Genomic DNA, 27,837 nt, shown 5'->3' with positions numbered 1-27,837 from the left:
CCACTGAGATACATAACATAATGAGAAGCTACTTCAAAAATCTGTATTCCAACAAAATAGAAACTACCAAAGACATTGACAAATTTCTAGAGACATATGCTCCTCCCAAACTGAACCAGGAGGACATACACAATTTAAACAGATCAATATCAAGCAATGAAATAGAAGAAGCCATTAAAAATCTACCATCCAAGAAAAGCCCAGGACCAGATGGATTCTCAGCTGAGTTCTACAAGACCTTCAAAGAAGAACTCATTCCAATACTTCTCAAAGTATTCCAGGAAATAGAAAAGGAGGGTACCCTACCAAACTCATTCTATGAAGCTAATATCACCCTCATACCCAAACCAGGAAAAGACACATCAAGGGAAGAAAATTTTAGACCAATATCCTTCATGAATACAGATGCAAACATCCTTAACAAAATATTGGCAAACAGTATTCAAAAACATATTAAGAAAATCGTGCACCACAATCAAGTGGGGTTCATCCCTGGAATTCAAGGATGGTTTAACATCCATAAATCAATAAACATAATCCATCGTGTCAATAGACGTAAGGATAAGAATCATATGGTTATTTCGATTGACACAGAAAAAGCGTTCGACAAAATATAACACCCTTTCATGCTCAAAACACTAGAAAAAATGGGGATAGTAGGAATATACCTGAACATTGTAAAGGCTATTTATGCTAAGCCCATGGCCAACATCATTCTTAATGGAGAAAAACTGAAACCATTCCCTTTAAAAATGGGAACAAGACAGGGATGTCCTCTTTCACCACTTCTATTCAACATTGTCCTCGAAACTCTAGCCAGAGCAATTAGGCAGACGAAAGAAATTAAAGGGATACGAATAGGAAAAGAGGAACTTAAGCTGTCACTATTTGCAGATGACATGATTCTATATTTAGAGGATCCAAAAAACTCCTCCAGAAAACTTCTAGACCTCATCAATGAATTCAGCAAAATAGCAGGCTATAAAATCAACACCCATAAATCTAAAGCATTTTAATATGCAAGCGACGAAACAGCTGAAAGGGAAATAAGGAAAACAACTCCATTTGCAACAGCCTCAAAAAAAAAAAAATAAAATACTTGGGTATCAATCTAACCAAAGAGGTAAAAGATCTCTACAATGAAAACTACAAAACACTGAAGAAAGAAATTAAGGAAGACCTTAGAAGATGGAAAGATCTCCCATGTTCTTGGATAGGAAGAATTAATATTGTCAAAATGGCCATACTACCAAAAGTGCTATACAGATTCAATGCAATTCCAATTAAAATCCCAATGACGTACCTCACAGAAATAGAGCAAGCAATCATGAAGTTCATCTGGAAGAATAAGAAACCCAGAATAGCTAAAGCAATCCTTAGCAGGAAGAATGAAACAGGGGGTATCGCAATACCAGAACTTCAACTATACTACAAAGCAATAGTAACAAAAACGGCATGGTATTCGCACCAAAATAGACAGGTAGATCAATGGTACAAAATAGAGGACACGACACAAACCCAAATAAATACAATTTTCTCATACTAGACAAAGGTGCCAAAAATAGCAATGGAGAAAAGATAGCCTCTTCAACAAATGGTGCTGGGAGAATTGGAAATCCATATGCAACAGAATGAAACTAAACCCCTATCTCTCACCCTGCACAAAACTCAACTCACAATGGATCAAGGACCTTGGAATCAGACCAGAGACCCTGCATCTTATAGAAGAAAAAGTAGGTCCAAATCTTCACCTTCTTGGCTTAGGATCAGACTTCCTTAACAGGACTCCCATAGCACAAGAAATAAAAGCAAGAATCAATAACTGGGATAGATTCAAACTAAATAGCTTTCTCTCAGCAAAGGAAACTATCAGCAATGCGAAGAGAGAGCCTACAGAGTGGGAGAATATCTTTGCCACTCATACTTCAGATAGAGCACTAATTTCCAGAATCTATAAAGAACTCAAAAAAAAACTCTACACCAAGAATACAAATAACCCAATCAACAAATGGGCTAAGGAAATGAACAGACACTTCACAGAAGAAGATGTACAAGCAATCAACAGATATATGAAAAAATGTTCAACACCTTTAGTAATAAGAGAAATGCAAATCAAAACCACCCTAAGATTCCATCTCACCCCAATTAGAATGGCGATTATCAAGAACACAAGCAACAATAGGTGTTGGCGAGGATGTGGGGAAAAAGGTACACTCATACATTGCTGGTGGGGCTGCAAATTAGTGCAGCCACTCTGGAAAGCAAATGGACCCACCATTTGACCCAGCTATCCCACTCCTCGGCCTACACTCAAAGGACTTAAAATCAGCATACTACAGAGATACAGCCATATCAATGTTCATAGCTGCTCAATTCACAATAGCCAGATTGTGGAACCAACCTAGATGTCCTTCAATTGATGAATGGATAAAGAAACTGTGTGTGTGTGTGTGTGTGTGTGTGTGTGTGTGTATAGAGAGAGTATATATATAGAGAGAGAGAGAGAGAATGGAATATTACTCAGCTGTAAAGAATAATAAAATAATGGCATTTGCAGGCAAATGGATGAAATTGGAGAATATCATGCTAAGTGAGATAAGCCAATCTCAAAAAACCAAAGGACGAATGATCTCGCTGATAAGCAGATGATGACAAAAAAAAAAAAAAAAAAAAATGCAGACAGCTGAGGCTTAGGGAAGATGTGTTCCAACATATTTTTACTTGTTGGCACCTTTTAGAAACTAGAGAATCTTAGGGTTGGGTTGAAGGGGAATCAATTGCCATGTTTCTTGAACTTTCAGTCTCTAAATGAAGATGAAATTGCTGAGTTGTAATGGAAGAAAAAAATTCAGAGCATCAAAGGAAGGAATAGGAGGGGTCTAATAAGCAGGCTAATATTCCTTTTTTAATTTATTTTTTATTTAGGAGAGCTCTTCCAGCCCCTAACCTAGCAAAAAGGTACCTGAAGTTTTTGTCCATGGGAGGAAATGTGACTTAATTAATGGTTAACTATTTCCCATGCTGCATTATTGTGATATCATTAAAAACAAAAATTTGTTCTCTATCCTCAATTCCTGGATCATAGCTGATAACATCCTTGCAATTTCCTAAGCAATAAGGGTACTAGGTTCATCTATTATTCTAATGTTTAGTCTCTGACCCTGTTTCTGAGACTGAGCATCTATCTAATTCCTTGGGATTTCCTGGGTAAGAGGAACATTTTTTGTTCTAATGAGGCAACTTTTTCTTGGTTTTGTGGTTTAAGGGATTGAACGCAGGGTCTTGAGTGCTAGGCAAGTTTTCTACACCCCCCAGTCCTAGGAAATGATGGTGGGTTCCTAGAAGAGGGAGGCTGGTCACCAGAAAGACCAAGTCATGATTAAAAGCTTTAAACTTTCAGCCCCTCTTCTGGGATGGGTAGAAAACTAGAGATGGTGTTAATGATGAGTCATGCCTACGTGACAGGAACACCTCAAACATTCCTGAACTAAGACAGACCTGGTGGTGTTTGCCGACAGTCCCTGTACCTGGATGGCTCAAGAGGGAAAATCACTTGAGCCCGAGTTTGAGACTAGCCTGGAGAACACAGTGAGATGCTTTCTCAAAAACAGAAACAAACAGAATCCCTGAACTGCAGGGTTTGGAGAGCTTTGGGCTGTTGAACACAGGGAGGTACCTGGAGGGTGCTATGCCCAGAAGGGCATGAATGCTCTGCCCCGCTTGCCACATCCTACCCTATCCATCTTTTCCATGGCACTATTCATTCATGTCCTTTGTAATATCATTTATAATAAATGGGTAAGCATTAAGTAAAGTGTCTCTCTGATTGCTATGAGATGCTCTGGCAAATTAATCAAACCAAACAAAGGTAGGCATGGGAACCCCTAATTTATGGCTGGTAAGTCAGAAGTACAGGGCATAACCTGGAACTTGTGAGTAACATCTGCAGTGGCAGGACCCAGTCTTGTGGGGGTGTGACCTGTGGAATTTACCCTGTCTCCAGGTAGATAGTGTCAGCACTGAAATTAACTCTAGGATGTGCAGTTGGTGTCCACTGGGGGAACTGCTTGTGTTTTTCCTTCTCTTTTTTGTCAACACAACGCCAGCATCCGGTGGTGTCTGTTGGTGCTGTGTTGACAGTGTAAAAAGAAAAACCTTACCTCTGACACATGCACTATGCTAAACCTCTTCTAAAACACAATTACCACATAAAGAACTGGGTTCTTCTAGGTCCAGTGCTCATGTCCTTGTATCGTGTTGAACTTTACGCTTGGCCTGTAAGACACTCATTACTCTGCAGTTATGGTTTATTTGTTATCATCTAATCAAATGCCAGATGGAAAAATAAAACATCAGTGCTCCTGTTAGTCTACATCCCATAGGAAATTCCATCTTGAGTCTTAAGAAGGTAGAAAGAATAGAACTAGAACCTTTATGTTCCAAATGCTCACCCTTGGAGTATTTTCCATGTACCATGTCGGGAAGTCTCTGTCTAGATATGAATAACACTTAGAGTAGCTTAATGGACATGATTCCCTAAAGGCTAGAACATCATGCATGGGGAATTTCATGGATCTAAACAAATGGAGCACAATGGTTTGTCTTGACCCAAACTCATTGCCAACACTTAATCTCAAATAGGAGATATTAGCAGACGACTAGAAAAGACCTTTAAGAGGTTATTAGGACTCTGCCCTCATGCATGGGTTAATCCATTTGTGCTACTGGTAGATGAATGGGTTATCTCAAGAGTGAGTCTGCTATGAAAGCCAGCTTGGCTATGTCTCTAGGATGCTCCCTATTTCTTACCATGCAGTACCTTGTGCCACCTCAGGACACTGTCAGCAAGGCCGTCACTAGATGTGGCCCTCTGACCTTGGCCTAGAACCATGGGTCCAAATAAACCTCACTTCTTTATAACTCAGTCTGTGGTATTGTGTTATTTGCAACAGATAACAGACTAAAATATGAAGTTTGTTAACAGAATACCATAAAGAACATGGTATGTCAGTGGCTATACTATGGGTCTTGGGGTCTGTCAGTTCTGGGTTATTATTCAAACTTAGTCACTTGGTTCTGTAATATTAGGCATGTTACTTACCACAAAATGGGACTAGTAATAGTGCTGACCACATAGGGCTCTGCAGAACATTGAATACTAATGTTGGGTTGTATAGGATAGGCACAGTGTCAGCAATAGCTCAGTACACTAGCTCTCTCTTTTATCATTATCACCACCATCAGTTTAGCCTCATCTCTAAGAAATTCTCTAAAAATCAGAGGATAAACTTGAAGCAATAAATTATATTAACTATAATGATACTAATTATACTAATGAATAAGTCACCTTTGACTTTTACTTTTTTAAATTAAATGATGCTGCTAATTAGTGCATCTATCAGTGTGGGCCCCCTTTATGATGCTGTATTACAAAAGAACAAGAACAGCAAAGCAACCCCACAAGTGACGTCTTTGTAGAACTGGGTTTATATGGGGAGAAGTCGCTGACAGTTGAGAGGTGATGCTGATGGTCTCATGGGTGCATCTGACTAGCTTTCCCTGCAGATATGATTAGGCAAGTCAAATATAGATGACTGCGAATTTTATTCTGAGTCAGAATCTGAGGAGGAAATTCTTCATTTTGAGTAAGTAGTCTGAAACTCTGTGTCCCTGTGACTGGCCTCTCCTAAATGTTGAAAATACAGGGGCATTTTTTCCCAAGAGACTTTAAAGTGGTTAAAAAAGAGCTTAAAGTCAAACCACCAGATATTGAATCCCAGCACCATTATTTAATACTTTTGACTTCAGTGGTGAAACAGACTCCTGTGTTTGGTGATGAGTATATATTAGGTGTTACTTTTATTATTATACTTAAAATTCTGTAATGCAAAGACCTCTCTAACTATTTGAAGGAACTGGATGTATTCATCTTTTTCTTTTTCTTTGCAGTGCTGGGGATTGAACTGAGGACCTCACCCATAATAGGCAAGGGCTCTACCGCTGAGTTACATCCCCGGCCCTATTTTCTTTTTTATGTCTGGTCCTAACAGACAATCAAAAACTCATGTCTGAAAGAATGAGTGACACAACAAGCAACTGAATATCAAATTAAGAGAAACTCAGAAGACCTGACTTTAAATTTAGGAAAATAAGAATAATCTTTTCAGATTATTGATGAAATCATCTAAAGAGTAATTATCAGAAGACCAGTCTTCTCCTTAGCTTCTTTGACTTCTGTTCTATTCCTACATAATGAACTTTCATGGTCTCTTAACCCATATCACCAACCTGACAGACATTAACTATTCCTGACAAGTTCATAGGCTTCTGTTGGCTCTAAAAACTTTCCCCCAAATAACAAACAGTTATACTTATGGCTAATTCCAACCCCAAAGAGAAACGGGCCTTGCACATGCTAAGCAAGTCTTGACCCTTGAGCTTATTCTCCCAGCCCTAGCCCTGTGCTTTTAATGTTTCCATGAAATTTTTACTGAAGGGCTCTTAAAATAGTTTGTGAGATAAGTCTCTACTCAGGCAGCAAATAGCATTTCAACCAGTGTTTTCTGCTCTTGCTTTGGAAAATCGTTTCAAATACTTGAAGAAAATATGATTTATCAACATTCTTCCCCTTCACTTCATTTTCTGAGCTTCTCCACTTTACCAAAAAAGAATGAAACACGTGCCTCTCACCTCTAACAGTTCATCTCCAATTCGCATTCGTCCGTCTGTTGCAGCGGGTCCTTCTGGGTTAATTCCCACCACGAATATGCTCATCCGTGACCTGTCTTTATTGCCAGCAAGGCTGAGTCCCAGCCCGTTCTTATCCTTTTCAAGTTCAATAATGTGCAGTTCTCCAGGTAGGTCTGCATACCTTTGACTGATTTTTTCTGTGAGGGAAAAAAAAAAAAAAAAAGTTAAAAAATTAAATAGAGCAGTTGAACCTGTATTATGGAGACACCAGCACTTCCCCACATGCACTCCTCTCCAGTGGTTGCTCTTTTAGAATGAAGTACTTAAGGGTGGTGCTTAATATGAATCTGAAATAACCACCAGAGGTCTGTATGTTAAAGGCTTGATTTCCAACTAGTAGCACTACCTGAAGGTGGTGTAATCTGTAAGAGGTGGGGCCTTGTTTGAGGAAGTTAGGTCATTGGGCGCAGTCCCTTGAAGGGAATATTGGGACCACCCCGCCCCACTGTTTGTCTCTCTTATTTCATGGTCAACATTAGGTGAGCAAATCACCCACTATGTGTTCCCACCATGACATACAGTGCTGCCATAGGCCCTGAGGCAAGGGGCCAAGTGACCACAGGCTGAAACCTCTGAAGCCGTGAATCAAAATAAGATTTTCCTCCTTTTAAGTTGATTATCTCACATAAAAACCTCCTATTGTTCTGGTTCACACTGAACTAGACTTTCCATGGATGGATTTCTTACTTAAGATAGTCAACACAATGTGAATGCTAGCCTCCTCACTCCCTATAAAAAAGGGGAAAACAAAGGATATTTCCTGAGCAAGTAAGTAAAATGTTTGGTCTTGAAGATACTATGCTTACTCAGTCATGGTTTCTACTCTCATGGATTTATGGATGAGCAGGAAAGAAAGTCAACAATTTATTCTGAAATACACTGAAAGTATATTTACTCTAAAATATATTTAGTACATATATTTACTCTTGGCATAATGAATTCCACTATTATGGCATAATGAATTCCACTATTATGTATAATTATAATATACCAATAAAAATAAAAAAGATACATGCATTCTTTATACTACACAAAGGGTACAAAATAACACTGCGTTATGTGAACAAAAGCAAGAGAATTAGAGATGTTGGTTTTGCTGTCATAGCTAAACTCAATCCACAAATCTATACAATGTTTTATGTTTACTTCTCTGTCTCTAAAATGGGCATGATAATACTCATTTCCTGGATGTTGGGGAAAATTAAATAAAGTACATACTGAAGGACTTAACTGTCCACAGTTTGACAAGTGTTTGTTTTTCTCATCTCTTGTCTCACTCTGCTACCTCTCCTTTATGGTCTTTATCACATTTTAGGATTTGACCGGCTACATCTCACTTGTGCTGGTTCATTACAAAGAGGCCACATCAAGAGATCAGTATGGGGGCAATACTGCTTAAGGCGGGTCTTGAGATCTATGCTGCCCCAGTTCAGGCTGTATGTGTCCCTGGGCCAGGCAGCTACATGAACACGACTGAGGTTGGCAGCCATGGTGTCGTCAGCTGCATGGCAAATTGGTAGATTCTGACCTTCCTGGAATGTTCAATGCTCAGTCTAATGCCTCACTTTTATTATGGTGACTCCTTAGGAGGGGACCTTGCTAATTAAAAGCTTAAATAATGAGTCTTAAGGTTGAGGTCAAAGAAGACAGCCTTGTCCATTGTATCACTTTATCAGCCTTAAGAAACACTGTTTTATAAGCAAGTAGATAAATTTAAATCTGTAAAAACAAGTCTGTGTGTAGATTTACATTACAAGAATTGACGTAAGAGGCTGCTTATTTAAGATAGAGATTATATTTGTCTGCTTTATAAGGATTTTGAGAGAATCTTAACTTGCAAGGACAGCTTGTTAATAAGAAACACGTAGTATAACACAGCAAAACAAAGGACCTGCACTGTCATAAAACTGACCTCTATTATAGTAAGAATATTAAGTTGTATTCACAGCGAGATAAATTACTCCAACACATTTTTGCTGGTCAGCCACGGAGAACAAGATGCTGCACGAGAACTTGAGCAGATAAAGATCTACGTTATCCTCAAGATGTTTGTGCAGCACCATTAACACAACCGATATTAAACAACCTCAATGACTCAAATGAAAGGTCTGAAAACCACAATTCCTGGGCACTGAGAAAAACTAATTTATTAGTGAATTAGGTTGGCGAATAAATGTCACATTAATTGTGTTAGTGATAATTACTTTTAGAATTCAAAGATTAATATGGCTTTAAAAGGTTTCTTGGAAGAGGCAGCATTTGAGCAGGGTGGGAATTTGATCATGAGAAGATTCCTGGTGGGAGAGAGGGCAAGAGAAAAGCCCACCAGCAGGGAGAGGAGGAAAGGAGACAGCCCAGGTGGCTGCAAATTGGAAATTCTTTGGGTTGGTGGGTGGGTGATAAGAAATAAGACTGAAAGGTAAAAAAGGTTAATTGATAGATTATTTCCAGAAAAAATACTCCAGTTTTGGGATTCTGCAGAAGGGTTTCAGGGTCCCTCAGAGATGGGACCTTGAGAAAAGGTTTGATTTAAGACCATTTTCCCACAGCACTTATACTTTTGTCTGCTTTGTTTATTGGACTTAAAAAAAAAAAAAAATTGGTTGGGGCTGGGGATGTAGCTCAGTTGGTAGAGTGCTCGACTCTCAAGCACAAGGCCCTGGGTTCAATCCCCAGCACTACCAAAAAAAAAAAAAAAAAAAAAAAAGGTTAAGAAATTACATCAAAGCTAAGAAAAGAACATGAGACAAGCATTTTTAACACACTCTATCTGGAAAACAATAAGGCAGAAAAAGATTTTCTAAAAAAAGATACTGAAGGCTTTAATGAGACAATAAGTTCAAGATAATAGATAAAAAGGAACTCTACAATTTCCACACAGAAAATGCATTTGGGGAAGTCACACACAGAAAAATTATCAAAACGGACCGTGTATTTGACCATAAAGGAAATTTCAATAACTCTCAAAGAATCAATGTCAGACAGGTTTCTGTTCTCGGAATATGGGACAATAAAATCCGAACACTACAAATTAATAAGGAAAAGATCTTTAGAAACAAATTAGTAAAAAGTTCAAGATATAAAAAGGAAATTGAGAAATATAGTATTCACAATTGAATAAAATTTTAATTCTAGATATCAAATATTTGAGAGAGATAACACACAACTTAGAAGGCTATTCAAAATTTTTAATAATTCGTCACAAAACAAGAAAAATATTAGAAATGATACATTCAGCATTATGACCAAGAAATTGGAAAAGAACAAAAGAGGAATTACAAAGAAACAAGAAGAGAAAATAGCAAAAATAAGAGAGTCTATTAATGATAATAGAAATATCACCACCAAGAAATGAATATACACAAAACTCCAAAAATATTGCATAAAGATGGATGAAATGAAAAACTAGTTCTTTAACATTATGTAATGTATCCATGTATTGAAACATCACATATTGCCCCATTAATATATACAATTTTTACATTTTCATGTGCTAGTTTAAAAATAAATTTAATTAAAAAATAAGATAGTTCTTAGAAAACATTCATAAGATAATCTGCAAAACAGAACAAGGAAAAACAATAGCTGATACAAATAAATTTCAAAAGGGAAATAAATGTAGGTGGTTTTTTGTAAGATAAAAATTATTATGGATGGCATACCAGTATGAACTATATAAATGTTGGCACATTTTAAAATCTATATGATATACACACATTTTCAAAAAATTTAAAATGCCTGCTGGGTACAGTGGCATGCACCTTTACACTCAGCCACTTGGAAAGCTGAAGCAGCCTCAGCAACTTAGTGAGACCCTGTCACAAAATCAAAAACAAAAAAAGCCAGGGAAGTAGTTAAGTGGCAAAGTGCCCCTGAGTTCATTCCCCAGTACTGAAAAATAAATTTGAAATGCCATAATTAGTACAAGAATAAAAGTAAACTTGCAATAGACTAGTAATTATTACAGACATTGACAGTCAAGAATACCTATTTTATAAAAAAAAAAATTCAGTGCTAGATCATTTCATTTGAATTCCATAAGATTTCAAGTAATAAATTTTGATCCTATTTTAAGTTTATCCAGAACAAAAAATGTTTACACACACACACACACAAAGCTAGCCACCTTAATTTTGGTGGCTGGTGTAATCATCCTGATCCATCCCCAAAACTCATAAAGACAAATCATGGAAAAGAGATTATATCTCACTTAATTTATGATCACAAGTGTAAAAAGACTTTTTTAAAGAGAAAAAAAGCTAATTAAACCTAAAAGTGTATCAAAAATATTTAATCTGATCTCTATGTGACTGTAATTATTTGATACTTTATTGACCCCCCCCCCCCAAAAAAAAACAAGCAATTTCATATGATCTGACTTTGGAATATAACATGAAGAATGATATCCTAGGAATGCAAACAGTTAATTTTTCAAGAAAAATTCCATTAATATACTAAAGGAGAAAGCTCAAAGATCATGCAAATAGATGCAGAAAACCATTTGATTAGTTACTCCTATTTAAGATTAAAAATGAAACATTTCCCAAAACAGAATAGAAAGGTACTTCTGAATTTAAATTTACCAGATAGGAAATAAAACACAGGAAGATATTTTCAGTAATTTAAACCAACAAAATTAATATGCAGGGAAGTTCTAAAGATTAAGCATAAAAAATGCAGTATCAATAGAAATATGGCATCCATACTCAAAAGATTCATAGATATGTGAAGAAATGCTCAGATTCATTAGTAAGTTCATAAATGCAGATTAAAATGAGATATAAAAATATTAAGTTAGACATTAAGTAAATAAGGTATCAAAATGAGATATGACAGACTGGCAAATATGAAAGCTGGATTATTAGGACTTAGAGGAGGCAGTAGTACATGCACAGCAGGAGTATGGACAGGGCAGTTTTTCTGCACAGTGGTCTGCTACTACTTACTCAGATGAAGCACGAACATGCTCTGCAAACCAGCAAGCCCACATCTATCTATCTATCTATCTATCTATCTATTTATCTATCTATCTATCTATCTATCTATCTATCTATTTATTTATTTTGCAGGTATTGGGAATTGAACCCAGGGCCTCACACAGGCAAGGCAAGTACTCTACCACTGGGCTACAACCCTAGCCCATCCACTCTTGGAGAGATTCTAACAATTTTACACAGGTGTCAAGGGGACAAGGGAGGATGTTGACTACAGAGTTATCTGAGATAGCAGGGAGTTGGAGCTAATGGAGGTGTCTGTCACTGGGAAAGAGAATAAATGAAATGTAGTAAAGGGAAATGGCAATGGATTATCAGTAGTTAGAGGCAACTAATCAGAGGCAGCAACATAAAGAAGAGATTGTCAAACAGTGCTGAATGGGAAAAGAAATGCATCCTGGGAGCCACACCATTTACATAATATCATTAAATGAACTTAAGATGATGTCACATAAAACCCCAAATCCATATGGAAGCACATGCACAAATACCCAAATATTCAACACATTAGAACAATTACTTACAGAGGGTCAAAAGGAACAGGAGTGAGCACAGAAAGAGACACCAAGCAGACCAACCAAGGTAACAAGCTACGTAACTCTCTGCCCAAAGATTTAAAAAGGAATGATGTTGAGAAGGCTTTCATGTTGGACTGATATAAAAAGACTTCCAGGGTCAAAACTCAATCTGACCTATTCAACCTTCAGAGAGAGAGAAAAACAAACAAACAAACAAACAAAAAACCTCCACAGTCATCAACTACAGACCCTGTCTTTGGTCAAATATGCCTCCATCACAATGGAAAGAAAATCAAATTAATGGCTAGAAACAGTGAATCTATCCACACATTCCTGGAGCAGAGCGGAAAGAGTGAGGGCCAAAGGGTCAGAACCATGTTGAAATCCTAGCAGAGGCAATTAACACCTGATTCCTGGATTAGTTGCTGAATCTTGACGTACCACAGACCTTATTTATAGAATGAGGTTGTAGCCTCAAAAGCAGATATTAGCTAAAATAACCTGGGATATAGGGATCCAAATAACATTAAGGGAAATGATGATTTAGTCACATCAAGGTGTTAATCTTAAATTGATGACAAAGCTCCCTTTTCTTCTTAAACTTGTCTATCTTGTGCAAATTGAGACTTATGAAAGTGAGCGAAGCTTCCCCTATGTGGACATGAAAAAGGCCACAAAGTCCCTTGGGAACTGGGAGGACGGGGCGAGTTCCATTCTCCCACAGGATCTCTTCTCTGAGTCTTGCATGCTGAGGAATCCCCCACACGTCTGCAAGAAGCGCAAAGAAGTACCACCACTGGATCAAGTGCCATTACATGGGAAGGAAGCCACAGAGGCAGCTTTAAAACCGTGGTAGTTAAGTGTGGAATCCAAACCCTTTCAGTAGCTCATTTTGGGAAGATGAGAAGTTCTGGGGCTGGATGGTGGAGCTGGCTGCACCCCATGAATGAAGTTGGCAACACTGATGGATATGGTTAAAATGGCATTTTTTTTAATGTATATTTACCACAATCAGGAAAAAAACACTATCATTAATACCCTCAAAAACTTGGTACCTTTATTTATATCTCATTGAGGGATGAAGTTAGAGATTTATCCTCACTTTCATGCAACTAACAGCTTTATTTTTCTGGTCAATGGCACTATTATAATCCCATTTATTTAATAAACTATTGTTTACTGAATTCAAATTCACATTAGGCTTGTGACTAAATTTGTTTTCTAGGACCTCAAAATCTATCAGCAGAGACAAGCATACATATGACTGGCTCTAATTCTGAGAGATGAGAGCAATGAGAAAAATGCCAGCAGTTGGAGACACCCATCTATTTTAGTGAATCATCAGGAAGACCAACTAATGTCTGCAAACTGCACTGGATGTTAGACACTGTAGCCAAATTGTGATCTGTTGGTCAGCTACATCTTGTGCTGCACAATGCCAAAGCCTCATTAACTTTTTCAACAATTCTGCATCTGGCTTGTTCAGTGCTGTTTTCCTAAATGCTAACAAATGAGTTATTTGGTTTTCCTTAACTTCATTTTATTGTTTTCTTCATCTTCTGTAGGAGAATGGGGTAAACTAAATGAATAAAAACTCATCAAAAAAAGCAAACCTTGGTACATTAAAGATTCAGCATATTTGCATAGTTATGAAATTTTACTAACAATATTTTGGGGACTTGCTAAGTTGCAGAAATTATGCCAAAATCTTTCAATCAATTTTCTTTCCTGTTAAAAACCATCTTATCAGGTAAAATCAATCCAATCTGCATTCCAGATGTGGCAAGTAAGGTTAATGTTAAACCACTTGCCAAAAGTCCTTAGTCACTGACACAATAAGGATGCACACCCAGTTCTTTGCATCTGTTTTCACAGCACTATCTGCAAATATCTTTCTAGATTTTTTACTTCCTTCAACTTTTCTCTCCTAGAATATAAACTCCATTAGGGTTCTTGTACAAGTCCAGCTCACAGCTGTCTTCTGCACCTACAACAGCGCCTGGCACATGTCAAGTTCAGTCTAAAACTGTTGAAAGCATAAATAAGTGATGTCTTAGGTTCATTCATTGCTACATCATCCTGTTCCAACAGCCTCAAGTGATACATAAAACCCATTTGAGACCTAGAATCACAAAAATACATACTTTTTTCAAAGGCAATGTACTCCTTCAGTTAAAAGTAGAATAATTTCTTCTCTAGATTTGTATTCACATTTAATAAAGCCCATTAGTGCAACTAGGAAAAGAAATTCTTTATGTGTATATTTTCTCTGAAAATCCCCTCAGTGGTAAAATGCATGTTAGCATGCGGCAAGGCCCTGGGTGCAATCTCCCACAACCTCAGAAAATAAACAAATAAATTCAATAAAACTGACTCTTGAACTGAAGAGACTCAAAACACAAAACTTTTAATTTCTCATTTTTCAGTGTTACATAAAACAGGAAGAACAATAAGACAGTACAAATACCACATGCTCTATAACACATGGTTCAGTTCAATTTTTAGTATTTATGTTTTCAGGTCTCCAAATTTGGGATATCCTATAATTTTATTTAGGCTCATAGCTGGAAGAGGTTTAAAATAAATCCCACTCCTCAGATAAAGTGATTGCTATGTTTTCCTGATCTCATGAAATCAGACTTTTAATTTCTTAAATGAAATAAGACATCACGTAATGTTACAATTTCTTACAGCCCCACATCTACTCTTGAACTCTATAAATAAATGACTGAACGATAAAGATCTCCTATAAGGTTATACAGGCAATTTATAGTCAGAAATCCAAATCTCCTAGTATGTAGCTCAATTCATTTTCCATTAAATCATGTCACATTTCTCCAATATCATTGTGTGTGTGTGTGTGTGTGTGTGTGATGCTGGGGATGGATCCTAGAAGCCTCACACATACTGGGCTAGTGTACCATCTCTGAGCCACACCCCCAGCCCCTTCAATAATTTTTGGGGGGTACCAGGGATGGAACCCAGAGGGGCTTACCACTGAGCCATATCCTCAGCCCTTTTATTTTTTAATTTGAGATAGAGTCTCACTAAGTTGTTTAGGGCCTTGCTAAATTGCTGAGACTGGCTTTGAACTTGTAATTCTCCTGACTCAGCCTCCTGAGCTGCTGGGATCACAGGCATGCATCACCATGCCTAGCCCCTCAGATAACATTTTTTTTTAAGGATTTTAAAAATTTGTTCTAATTAGTTATACATGACACAACATACACAATCCAATTACATTTTAAAGAAAAAAGAAGACTTCAAATTTCTCCTTTAAGAAACTATGTTTAGGGTTCTTATAGTACTATAATACCTTTGTACACAAGCAAGATAGTCACAGCTCACTATGTTGTCAAATCTTCTTGCACCTCTTCAAATGCCTCCACCTTGTAGATGAGATGTCTGATGCCCAGGAAGTTGAGGTGATCTAGCCAAGGTCGAGTGAAGTGTACTGAATTCAAGGGCTGTGACATGCTCAGCACACCACGGCTTTCTCTTAGACCAGTAAATCTCGAATGGCAAGAGGTTCTCTTAAAGGAAGCTAAAACAGTGGTTCCCGGGTCTAATTCCTTTAGATTATTTGTCAGGCCTAGATTTATTGCAAGAATGGTTACTCTCAGGGCTCAGAAGACTCCCAATATGTGGCCTCCACGAGACTACTCTCATTTGGAGGTTCTCTTGGTCTCCACAATCATGCCTTGGGATTAACAAGTGGTTTGTTTGGCCTGTACAGGAGAGTATTTTAGAACCATTTCCCCAAAAAAAAAAAAAAAAAAATCTGAGCGAAGGAGATAAGCAACCTACTTTTTTCTGTACCAGGCTTTCCTTGAGTACCCCTGAATGAACAGTGGACTAGAATAAATGGACAGAAAAGAGATTTTAGACCATTCTCCTCTTTTGAATCCTTTAAAGATATGCTTGTTTTAAACATGGTTTTTCAAGTCACATGACAATGTTATCTGAAGAAAGGAATCCCAAGTTGCTCATAATTCTGTATCAAAGCATCAGTGCCTGTCCCTTGTTGGAGAAAGCCAATAAGAGTTTTCCAGTAGGTCTCAGAGTGTTTCCTATCATCATAGGATATTATGTGTTGCTAAGTAACAGAGCCCTTCTCCCAAGAAAGAAGCTTAATTCAAGTTACTGCCCAGTATTTTAATAGCAATGCTCAACACATTGGAATAATGACTCAGTACAATTTCAGAAGCACTTAGTTACTTGGTCTATTTCCAAATAACAAGAAAAATATGGTGCAGAGAAAATATTTTGAACCATTTTTCCTATACATCAGGTATAATAATGCCACATAAAATATCAGGTGTCACGAACATCTCAAACTAATTTTTCTTATGCACTAACAATTTTTTAATTCTCTGACAGTTAGTACATGCAAATTTGAGAAGTAAAAATATGCGAAGCAAAACCATAGCAAATCAGAAGAAAAACAAGGAATAAATCTTAAGTGAATATTCAGATCAAATAGAAAAAAAAATGAAGCTACATTTAATATTACAACACAGCACTTTTTCCTCTAGTAGATATTTTTGTCAGTATACAAACTTGATGTTATAGGAACCTATAGAGAGAGAGATTAACAATTAAAACAAAATCATGGAACTAAAATAAAGTATAATAATGTCTAACATTTATATAGTTCTTATATGGTAGACATTGTTCTAAATTCTTTGATAGCTTAACTCATTTAATCTTCATGAAAACTCTAACAGGTAAAATTATTATCCCCAATTTTATAGATGAGGAAACCAAAGCAGAGGGAAGCAGGTATGCTGCACAGTAACGTGAGCAGTGCAGGGGTCAGTGTGAGTGGTGAAGCTGGGCTTGCCCCAGAGAGTTTGGTTCTGGAGCCCACGATCTTGCATGAGAATCAGGGTTGGAATTAAACAAAAATTATCTTAGGTGAATCTCAGACAACCACAAAGATGTTAAATCATTTTCTTCCTTTCTCTCTCATAAAAATTCAATCCATATTAGATACAAAAATGGAAAAGAAAATCAATAACGGATTTAAACTTTTCTCATTAAATGAATCAACATTCAACCAATGAGCAGTCTTTAACACAAGGCACTATTGATAAGAAAGTGAACTTTCTCTGTTAGATGCTATTTTGACTTCTTAGCATAATCTGAATTATAAAATATAATCTCCAAGATGTCCATTTACAGTAGAAAGGAGAAACAAACTATTGTATATTCATACAATGGACATATAACAATGAAAACAAATTACTTCTACAGTTAATGACATGGGTGAATGTTAGAAATACACTACTGAGCTAAAAAAAAACAAGACAAACATCATGTGATTTTTGTCAAACTCAAAAGTCAGTCAAAACTAAACTATGGTTTTAGAAGTCCAGATAGTGATGACCTTTGGGACGAAGAGAAGAAATAATTAATCAGATGAGACACAAAATGACTTCTAGTTGCTAATAATGTTCCATTTAATGACCTGGATGGTGGCTAAATGGAAATGACTTTATTTTTAAAAAAGAGGCATAAAATAATGTAATATAAGAAATTGTTTGAATTCTGATTTGAACATATGAACTGTTAAAATATTTGAGATGATGAAGAAATTTTATTATGGATTATATATTAGGAAAAAAGAATTATTGTGTCATTATATTAGTGGTATTATAGTTGTATTTTTAAGTGATGCATATACGTGGATGGAAAGACAAAATGTCTGGGAATAGAATAAGAAGAAAAATAAGATGTAGATGAAACATAGTAAAATCCTGGCAATATTTAACTTGAAGGAATAATAATAAAATTCATTGACTTTCATGTTTGCAAATGTTTGAAAATTTTCCTAACTAAAGATAACAAAACAAAAATCCTCTTGACAATCCTATAAGGCATAACCATCCTTTCTTACAGTGACAAAACAGGCCAGGGAAGGTGAGTTCCAGCTTTAAGTTCATAATTGGGGTTCAGATCTACATGCTATCCTCCACAGCAAAAGAAAGATAAAGATGCGTGTGGTCTTCTCACCTGCTAGGATAACAAAAGGAAGTCTGAACTTTATTGCCTCATTCATTTTGAAATTTTCCAACTTGGGGGAGATAGAAAACACATGTGAGCAACCTCCACAACCCAGCCTTATGCAGTTTAACTTGTCAGTGGTACACAGTGACATGAAGAGGGAGGAAGACATGACGATGACTACAAAAGTAGACACATGGAGAAAAATCAGAGGCAAAATAGGCATAGGTGGTAGAAAATAATTTGAAAGACAAAACCAATAAGGCTGTGAGCTGTTTGATGTCTGAGGTAAAGGAAGGGGAAGGGCCACAAGGAAATTGATGTGGGACCCTTACAGGCAGGAGTGAGGCACCAGAGAGGGATAGTGTAGTTTGAATGGGCAGACAGTTGCTGCAGGATGTGGCCTGGAGCTTGGGAATGAAGGAGAAGATAAGCCTGAAACCATGATTAGTGCTGAGTGGCAGAGAGGTCCATAACACCTGGGTAAGGTACAGGTGGCTGAAATGCCCTGAACAGGGTTTAAGGATGAATTGCCATGCAACAGTGGGAAAGATGACTCAGAGAGGAAAGAAGAGGGAACATGACAGTTTACGGGACATTACTATGTGCCTAAGAGTGACAGGAAATCGAGGTAAATTGGTTAAAGGTATCACCTAGAACAGATTCAAAAGAATCCAAGGAGTCAGATAAATGAGGAACAGTTAACTTTAATCCATTCACTCATTAAAACTTCTGAATGCCAGCTGTGGACCAGGCATGCTAAGGTGGCAGAGTGACTCAAAAGAGAAAGGAATAAAGGTTAAGTTAGGTACTATTAAAAGCACTAAAGTTCCAAATATGATTGGGATCTATCTTTCAGTTACATGAGAGCGGACAAAGATTTAACCTCTGCAATCAGTACCCTAAACTTTTAATATTATATTTAGCTTGGAGAGGGAAAGAAACCAGTCCAGAAGTCACATTAAAGGACACCAAAGATCACAGAGCTTCACCATAAATGAATGGCATACCCACAACAGAATCCTTCTGAGCAGACCAGTTTCATTATCGTAAACCTCAATATTGGGGCAACCGGGTCAGGTTGGGACCGGAGTGACAGGTGGGCTATCCTCATCTCTCACTTCCATGGATCTCATCCCAGTTCCTTCCTTCCTTATTTCATGATGTGAGAAAAGTGACTACTCGGCAAAAATCCCTCTGGTAAGGAGGGATGTGGAGAAGCTTTGAGGCAATCGTGCCCTGGGGGAGATACAGTTGGCAAATGATCAATCTACAAAGTTCAAGTTCATTGGCCACCATTGTGGTTAAAACAGAAATGAAATCAGGTTAGTGTGCAGGAAACTTTATCCACCTAATCAGGAAAGAAAGTCACATACATACCTTCCTTCAAACCCACAGGCTTATACTTCGGTCTGGGCAAATATGTCTTGAGGCTTTTCTCTAAGAGCACCAATATACTCAAACCCATGTTCCCCAAGTGTGGTCCCTGGATCCAGAGGCAATTCTGTATAAACTGCTGTTGTCTGACCTTGGTGTCATATCTACCAAATCTAAATCTCAGTCTTTGGGCTGGGGTCAAAGAGTAACATCTCCTCCCACCCACACTATTTTTTTTTCCCTTTCCTAAACCAGATCTCTATGTACTTCATAAGCACACTGAAGAATACTGTCGGGATACAGGTAGAAGTTCTCCCTAGCATACATGAAGCTCTGGGTTCTGTCCCCAGTACCACAAACAAACAAATCAAAATCAAAAGAAGAACAAGACTATTGTCAAAACACTGAAGGCAAGTTCCCATGGCAGCTCGGATGCATTCCCGACCCTGAGAGATGCCTGAAAACAAGGAGTGAAGAGGTTCCATTATTAGATCAAGCTTTTAATGTCTTGAGAACCAACAGTAAAAAATGTTTTAATTTTGAAATCAGCATTCAGAAAAGCCAAATGTAATTTTAAAAAAGCACTATAATCATTTGTTGTATGTTTTAAAGTAGCAGGAGAACACAGAATGTGGTTTTGTAATCACAACACCAGTACTGAGCTGCACGCTCCTTGAGTCTGCAGCATGGTAGAAACGAAGGGGCTGGACAGATTTTGCTTGCGTTACCACCCAGTCACACGAAAATGCTCAACCAAAGCTTCAAACTGGCACCATGTCATAGTAATCGGCAGTGGCACTGACAGCTGCAGGTGTTTAATTTATATTTTGCGGAAGGGAAGAATGATTTCAATTAGTAAAGGAAACTGTAGTACAATGTAGAAAAGGGATTATAACTTAGTATTTGACAAGGTGTCCTCTAGTGACAGATATTATGAGAGTCAACTATATACCTTTTGGAAAGTTCTCAGGTTGTATGCTCAGGATCCTGTACACAGGTACTACTTCTAATAGCCATTAGAACAAGGTTCAGAGAAGAAGGAACTAGAACTCCAGCTGAGACTGGGCAAGATTTGGTTGAGCTGTGTTGAGTTGTTTATTGCTCATGTCCCCCACTATCTTTTAGCTCCACAAGAGAATCAACTACCTTTGTCTAATGTCGGAAGAGTTCCTGGCTCAGAGCAGGTACAATAAAATATATAAATAAACTAAACAAAAACTTCAAAATTCTTCACTATCAAAATTGATCAAGAAACAGGTTTTTCAGACTGAATCGAAATTTCTAATTATGGCTGGGGCATGTAGCTCAGGGGTAGAAACACTTGACCATCATGTGTGAGACACTGGGTCTAATCCCCAGTGCTGCAAAACTACAACAACAAAATCACACTGAATAAAACCTCACTATATATTAAAAGGTTTTTTCTAATTAACACTTTCATTTTCCCTAAGAATTAATCATTAAAAAAAAAAGACTACAAGATTAAACTGGTAAGGATGTCTTTTCTGGGTAATTTGGATGTCTCCTTATTATTAGAAATACGTTGTTTTAGATATGTTGAACCAGAGTCATTGGAAAAAGGTACATAAGCTTTAGAGTCCAAGATCTTCACCAAAAGTATATGCAAGTCAAAAAAATAGTTTCCAAACTTCACTGGTGCCTATATTTTATCTGTTGACCTGCAAATTATTTAACTTCACATTCCCATCTTTAAAATCTAAAAACAATCACTTTTGCAGCCCAAAGAGCTTGAGCACGTAGAAAAAGAAAGTGAAGTAGTTTGCTTAAAGACTACACCCACAGTTGCATGACCCCGAAGGCTGCAACTCTCCTTCCTTATTTCTGACACTTAGCTCCTGAAAGTACACAGCCTGTGTTGAAATCATTGCTATTTTGTCTTTATTTTACACAAGAGGAAATGAGCCGAGAGGGTATAAGTAACAAGCACAAGTATTATTTCAATATTTAATTTTTAAATAATGACAAGAAATATCCTGAGACCTTTGAAAACAGTTTTAATGCAAGAAAAAAAAAAAATTCTATCTTTGTTAGAGGATCTAAACATAATTCATACATTTAAACAGTTTTAAACAGCGACAAATACTTGAGTTGAATGATTTCACCCCACATCATGTCAGACTCAGTGAGTTTTAAACAGAGGGTGGGGGTATAGCCCAGTGGTAGAATGTTTGCTTAGCATACGTGAGGCCCTGGGTTCAATGGTAGTACTGCAGAAATAAATAGACAAAGCTTAAGCAAGAAACCCCTCACTAGCACAATCTCATTCACCATGGCAAGGGCTATTTCCATTTTCACATATTCCTTTGGCCAAAAAAACAGGCAACATGATGCACTAGACATCCAGCAGACCTGGGATTAATATTCTAGACTCTACTTTCTAGACAAGAAATCCTGGGCAAATCACTGGGCAAATCACCCACTGGAGTCCAACTTCGGTCTGGTCATAGGTTAAATGGAAAAAAATATTATCTAACTTAACTATCTCACAAAATTTATAAAAGGATCAAAGCAAAGAATATGTGAAACAATCTTAACTGTCAGACTCAAAAAGAATGCAAAGAAGCTGGCAATCCTTTAAAGTTTTGTAGTTTTGAAGCTTTTATAATAAAGATTGATTAAAGAAAGAGAACATAATCATGACTAAATTTCTACTTCAATAATTATTAAACCAGGTGAGTGAAAACCTCAAAGGTAACTTACAGTTCTGCAACTTGGGCACTGAATGATTTGATGGTGGTATCATCTGCACAGTTCAAAATTTTTTGATTAAGAATTAACTGCTTGGGGGGCTGGGTTGTGCCTTGCTTAGCACCTGTGAGGCACTGGGTTTGATCCTCAGCACCACATAAAAGTAAATAAATAAAATAAAGTTACTGTGTCCATCTACAACTAACAAAATATTTTTTAAAAACTTAACTGCTGGTAGTATGGATATTCCTAAGAAAACTTGGAATGGAACCACCATTAGACCCAGCTATCCCACTCCTCGGTTTATACCCAAAGAACTTAAAATTAGCATACTACAGTGACACAGCCACATCAATGTTTATAGCAGCTTAATTCACAATAGCTAAACTATGGAACCAGCCTAGATGCCCTTCAACAGATGAATGAAGAAAATGTGGTACATATATACAATGGAATATTACTTAGCCTTAAGGAAGAATGAAATTATGGCATTTTCAGGTAAGTGGATGGAACCTAGAATATCATGCTAAGTGAAATAAGCCAATCCCAAAAAATCAAACGGCCCAAAGTTTCTCTGATAAGTCGATGCTGATCCTAGTTGGGGGTGGTAATGAAGGAAATATGGGATTGTGCAGAGGGAGTGAGGGGAGAGGTGTGGGCGGTGGGGACGAAAGGACGGTAGAATGAGACAGACATTATTACCCTATATATGTGTGTGAAAAAAGTTTTTTTAAATGTTTTTATAGAAAATAAAATAATAAATAAAACCGATAAATAAATTAACTGGTTGGGACTGGGCATATAGCTCAGTAGTAAGTACTTGTGTAGCATGCAAGAGGCCCTGGGTTTCATTCCTCATACCACAAAAGTAAACAAATAAAAATAAAAGCCAGGGATGGTGGTACATCTCAGTTAATCTGGAGGCTGAGACAGGAGAATCACAAATTTGAGGACAGCCTGGTCAACTCAGTAAGAGACTGTCTCAAAAAGACTGGGGAGAGCTTGCCTAGTTCAAGTTAAGACTTTGGATCAATTGCTTATACAAAAAAAAAAAAAAAAAATTAGCACCTTTGCAGGCAGCAGGGGAGGGAAAAATGGGCAGAACACGGGATTTTTAGGGTGGTGAAAGTACTCTGCATGATACTATAATGGTTGTTACAGGTCACTGCATATTTGTCAAAACAGAGAATATACAATACCAACAGCAGTCTCTAACATAAATGATAGACTCTGGACACAGGATGATAATAGTGGGGAAGAAAATGTGGGGGAAAGGACATTGGGAATTCTGTGGATTTTTTTTTTTGCTCAATTTTGCATGAACCTAAAACTATTCTAAAACACAGAGTCAAATAGTAAACAGTGTATTAACCCTAACTCTGACATTTCAGAAGAAAACACTGGTGGAGGCTTGGTGACAGTGGATTTGGCAATGATTTCTTGAATATGACACCAAAGGCACAGGCAATTAAAGAATAGACAAATGGGACTGACAGCATCAAAATTTAAACAGTTTCTTTCAATCAAAGAATACAATCTACAGAGTGAAAAGGCAACTTACAGAATGGAAAATGTATTTAATAAGGGTTTAATATCCCAAATATGTAAAGAACTTTGCTACTCAACAACAAAAACTCAAATACCCAATTTCAAAATGCACATGGAACCTGAATAGGCATTGCTCAAAGATGATATACAAATGGCTAGCGAGCATGTGAAAGGATGCTCAATGTCCACTGTGATTAAAGAAAATACATATCAAAACCACAATGAATCATCATTTCACACCCATTAGGTGGGCTATCAAAAAAAAAAAAAAGTAAGTGTGGTGAGAATATAGAGAAACTGGAACCCTTGTGCATGGTTGGCTGGATTGCAAAATGGTGCCATGGGAAATAGTACAGTACTTTCTCAAAAAAAAAAGAAAAAAATTAAAAATCCATAACTACCATATGACCCAGCAATCTCTCTCTTTGTGTGTGTGTGTGGGGGGGGGGGGTGTGGAACCGGAGATTGAACTCAGGTACACTTGACCACTGAGCCACATCCCCAGCCCTTTTTTAATTTTTTTTTATTTAGAGACAGGGTCTCACTAAGTTGCTTAGAGCCTCGCTTTTGCTGAGGCTGGCTTTGAACTCTCAATCCTCCTGCCTCATCCTCCAGAGCTGCTGGGATTATAGGTATGAGTGGTTGTGCCTGGCTCATTTTTTATGTATATACAAGCAGAGTCTTGAAGGGACATACATCCATATTCCTAGGAGCCAAGAGGTGGATGCAACCCAAGTGCCCATCAATGGATTCGTGGTATATATATACATATATATATATAGACAATGGAATACTATGTAAGTCTTTAAAAACAAGGAATCCTGTCACATATTACACTATAGATGAACCTTCAGGATGTTATGCTAAGTGAAATAAGCCAGTCACAGAAGGCCAAAGACTGTATCATTCCCCTCACGTGAGGTCTCTCAAGTAGCCAAAATCAGAGAAATAGGAAATACAATGGTGGTTACCAGAGGCCAAGGGGCAAGGGATGTGGGGAAAGGAGTTGGTATAAAACCTTGTAAAGACCAAGTGTTACTGATGGGTTCGGAGCTTCAGTTTGGTGAAGATGAAAAGGTTCTGGAGATCTGTTTTACATCAATGTAAACAGACTTACAGTACTATACACTTAAAAATGGTTACAATAGCAAATTTTATATTACCACAATTTTATAATTTACCTCTATAAGTAAATCAATGAAACAACATCTATTAAAAAAGTCAACCCTTGGAAATTCACTTCAGGTTTATGCTGTGATCTAACATCTGCATTTGCTAACAGGACAACTGAGTTAGGAGAGGTCATGTTTGTGTTCTTTGAAGAAGTAGCTGGATGAGAGGAAGCATCTACTCACCTGAAGAACCTAAGAAGAAAAGGCAAATTTTGAAAGACTGACAGCGAGAATGCTTTTAATAAAGAGCTAAGGAAGTTGCCAAAGGCTGTCAAAACAAACTGACAGCACCATCACTCACATCTTCCCACCGAGCAGTGCATACTGTTTTCTCTTTGGGGTGGTGTTTCTGCATAGTTTAGAACTTTATTCCCTTGAGCTTTCGTATCTTTTGGCTTTTTTCAGGCACAGCTGAGATGATAACAAGGAGGAATGATTTCAGGGCATCATCAGCCTGTTCTCATTTGTGTCTCGTCTTTAAATTGACCAAGAGCTCTGAAAGCAGCTGACAGTTGGAACCTGCACAGGAGCTTGCACTTCAGTGAATATCTGCTTTTCTCAAAAGATAAAAGAAAAGACAAATGAGAGGGGGATGACCTGGCAGGAAAAAGTAAGCACATAGACAAGAGGAAGAGCACAGGAGGTAAGGAGGCAAGGAGACATGCATTTGAGACTAACCCCAAATCTCTCAGGGGCAATTCTGAACTCAGACTACAATGGTAACAGACACTCCCTTTCAGTGACAGTTACCTTCAAATAATTACCTCACTTAATACTTCAACAGTCTTGTCCAGAAATAAGCAAACACTGAAGCTGGAATGGATCAAGTGAACTGCCCAAGAACATCAGGCAGGGAAAGGTCAGAAGTCATATTTCAGCACCAATATCTGTTTTCTTTGACAAATTTCATTTTTTGTTTAAAGGTAATACAAACTGTACACAGCATTCTTCTTATCTTTTTCTATGTCAAGTCAATCCTGTGAAGAGCAGGTGTCAAATACTTGTTAAAGGTCTCTTTTCTGTGAATAAAATGTTCAACTCTTTTGGGGACAATTAAGGGAGTGGGTGTAGCTCAGTGGTAGAGTGCTTGCCTAGCAGTGTGAGGCCCTGGATTTTAATTGTGAGCAGGGCATGCAAGCACACCTCCCCCACCTGCCAGTGTACAATTCTATTTCTTAGAGACAATATAAGGTTAGAATTGGTAAAACTACATTATAACTATGAAAATAAAAATTTAAAAAATTAAGATTTTAGGAATAAAAGGAAGATCATTAATTTAGCTAAATAAAATAAAATAAACTTACGTTTGTCAATAGCCTTATCAGCCCATAACACTCCTAGCTCCATACGGAACATGTGAAGTATTCAGTAAGTGTTGGGGGCTGTGCCATGTTGGCGGCGCCAGGATGGCGCCTGATCACATCGGCAGCGAGGAGGTTAATTGACATAAGCACACTCAGTGATTTTTCTCATCCAAGCAACACAATGTATGCGCATAGTGTTCTCGAGCACTAATTGCCTGCTCAGAGCGTCTCGCCTAATCTTTGCATAAGAGGCGTGGCCCTGCTCTCTCATCCTGGAGGTGATATATAAGCATAGGCGGAGTGAGACAGAGACAGCAGCCATTACCAGAAAAGCAGTAGCAAAGACATGCGGCGCAGCAGTAGCCAGAGAAGACACGCCACAGCAGCCATTAGCAAAAAAGCCAGAAGAAAGAACACAGCAGCGAGTAGGGGCAGCGGCGGAAGGCAGGATTGCGGAACGGAGAAAAGCCTGTCTTTCTTTCAAAGTTTCTCTCTTAAGCAAAGTTTCTTTCTCTCTGATAAGCGGGGTCTCTCTCTCCTCTCAAAGCAAGTAAACCTCATTTCCTCTATCCTCTATAAATAATCAAGAAAGCAGTGCACTAAGAGAAAGATAGAAGTGCCTCAGTTTCCACTCCACCACCCATAAGACCCGTCCGTGCAGTTGTTGCTGCAGCGGTGACAAATATCCTGGATTTTGGAACCGCAAAGAGCCAGGCGACCGAGTAAGTATTCTCCTTGTAGCCTGAGTTCTCACTCCCCCACACAAGGCCATACTACCATGTCATGGCTCCTGTTTCCATGCCTTAGTTATGGTGTACAATGCGCTGCCTGATTGCTCTGCTCCCATCTCATTGGCCCATAGAAAACCTTGTAGTGCCCCTCGGAGGGACCTTTCCTTCGCTTATTCACAGGGTGCTCTGGTCCCTCCTCTCTCCTCACTGGCACACACTGACTTTACCTTCTTCCCCTGAGGAACTGGGCTCACCAAGGAACCAGAAATGGGCGACCCTTGCTTTGTATTCCTAAGGCCTGAGTGGTGTTAGAAACAGTGAGCACTAAATTAACCAATTAATAACTTGCTTTGCAACCTCAAGAACTTAAAGATGAGAAACTGTAATAGTTTTTAATGTAATGCTTACATTTGACCAAATTCCATGGACCTAGCAGACTGTCATTCAAAACAAGGACATGGAAGAACAGCAGGGGAAAGTCTAAGCACATGGTACAAAGGACACCCAAAGGTCTACTTATAGCCTATACAGCAACTTTTGGGATGAATTTCTAGGTGGTGCTCCTGGGGAGCCTGGATCATCCTACCTCACCCACCAGCCAAAGCACAGCCTCCTCAATTAGATTATACAGTAAAATCTGACAGTGGCTTCTCTAGTGCAGCCATGGGTTCAAATCCTTCTGCCACTTGAAGCTGAAAACCCTGAGTTGCCTGGGGTGATCCTTCCCA

General features: G+C 38.0%; 1 protein-coding gene across 9 annotated transcripts in view; it reads right to left on the bottom strand.

Annotated features, from left to right (window-relative positions):
• The window catches only part of PATJ (PATJ crumbs cell polarity complex component), a 399,437-nt gene that overhangs the window by 147,507 nt on the left and 224,093 nt on the right, over window positions 1-27,837 (bottom strand). For all 9 annotated transcript variants that reach the window (XR_013757701.1, XM_079103582.1, XM_079103581.1 and 6 more), the window contains one exon: window positions 6,691-6,887. Coding sequence is in view for 8 of the 9 variants with exons in the window: in XM_079103582.1 (XP_078959708.1) it covers window positions 6,691-6,887 (197 nt within the window). In the remaining variant the exon portion in view is untranslated. The remainder of the gene's footprint in view (window positions 1-6,690; window positions 6,888-27,837) is intronic.

The sequence above is a fragment of the Sciurus vulgaris genome (assembly GCF_902686455.1).
Source record: "Sciurus vulgaris genome assembly, chromosome: 1".
Taxonomy (NCBI): domain Eukaryota; kingdom Metazoa; phylum Chordata; class Mammalia; order Rodentia; family Sciuridae; genus Sciurus; species Sciurus vulgaris.
The sequence above is the reverse complement of the archived record's forward strand: the minus strand, read 5'-3'. Positions and strand labels throughout refer to the sequence as shown.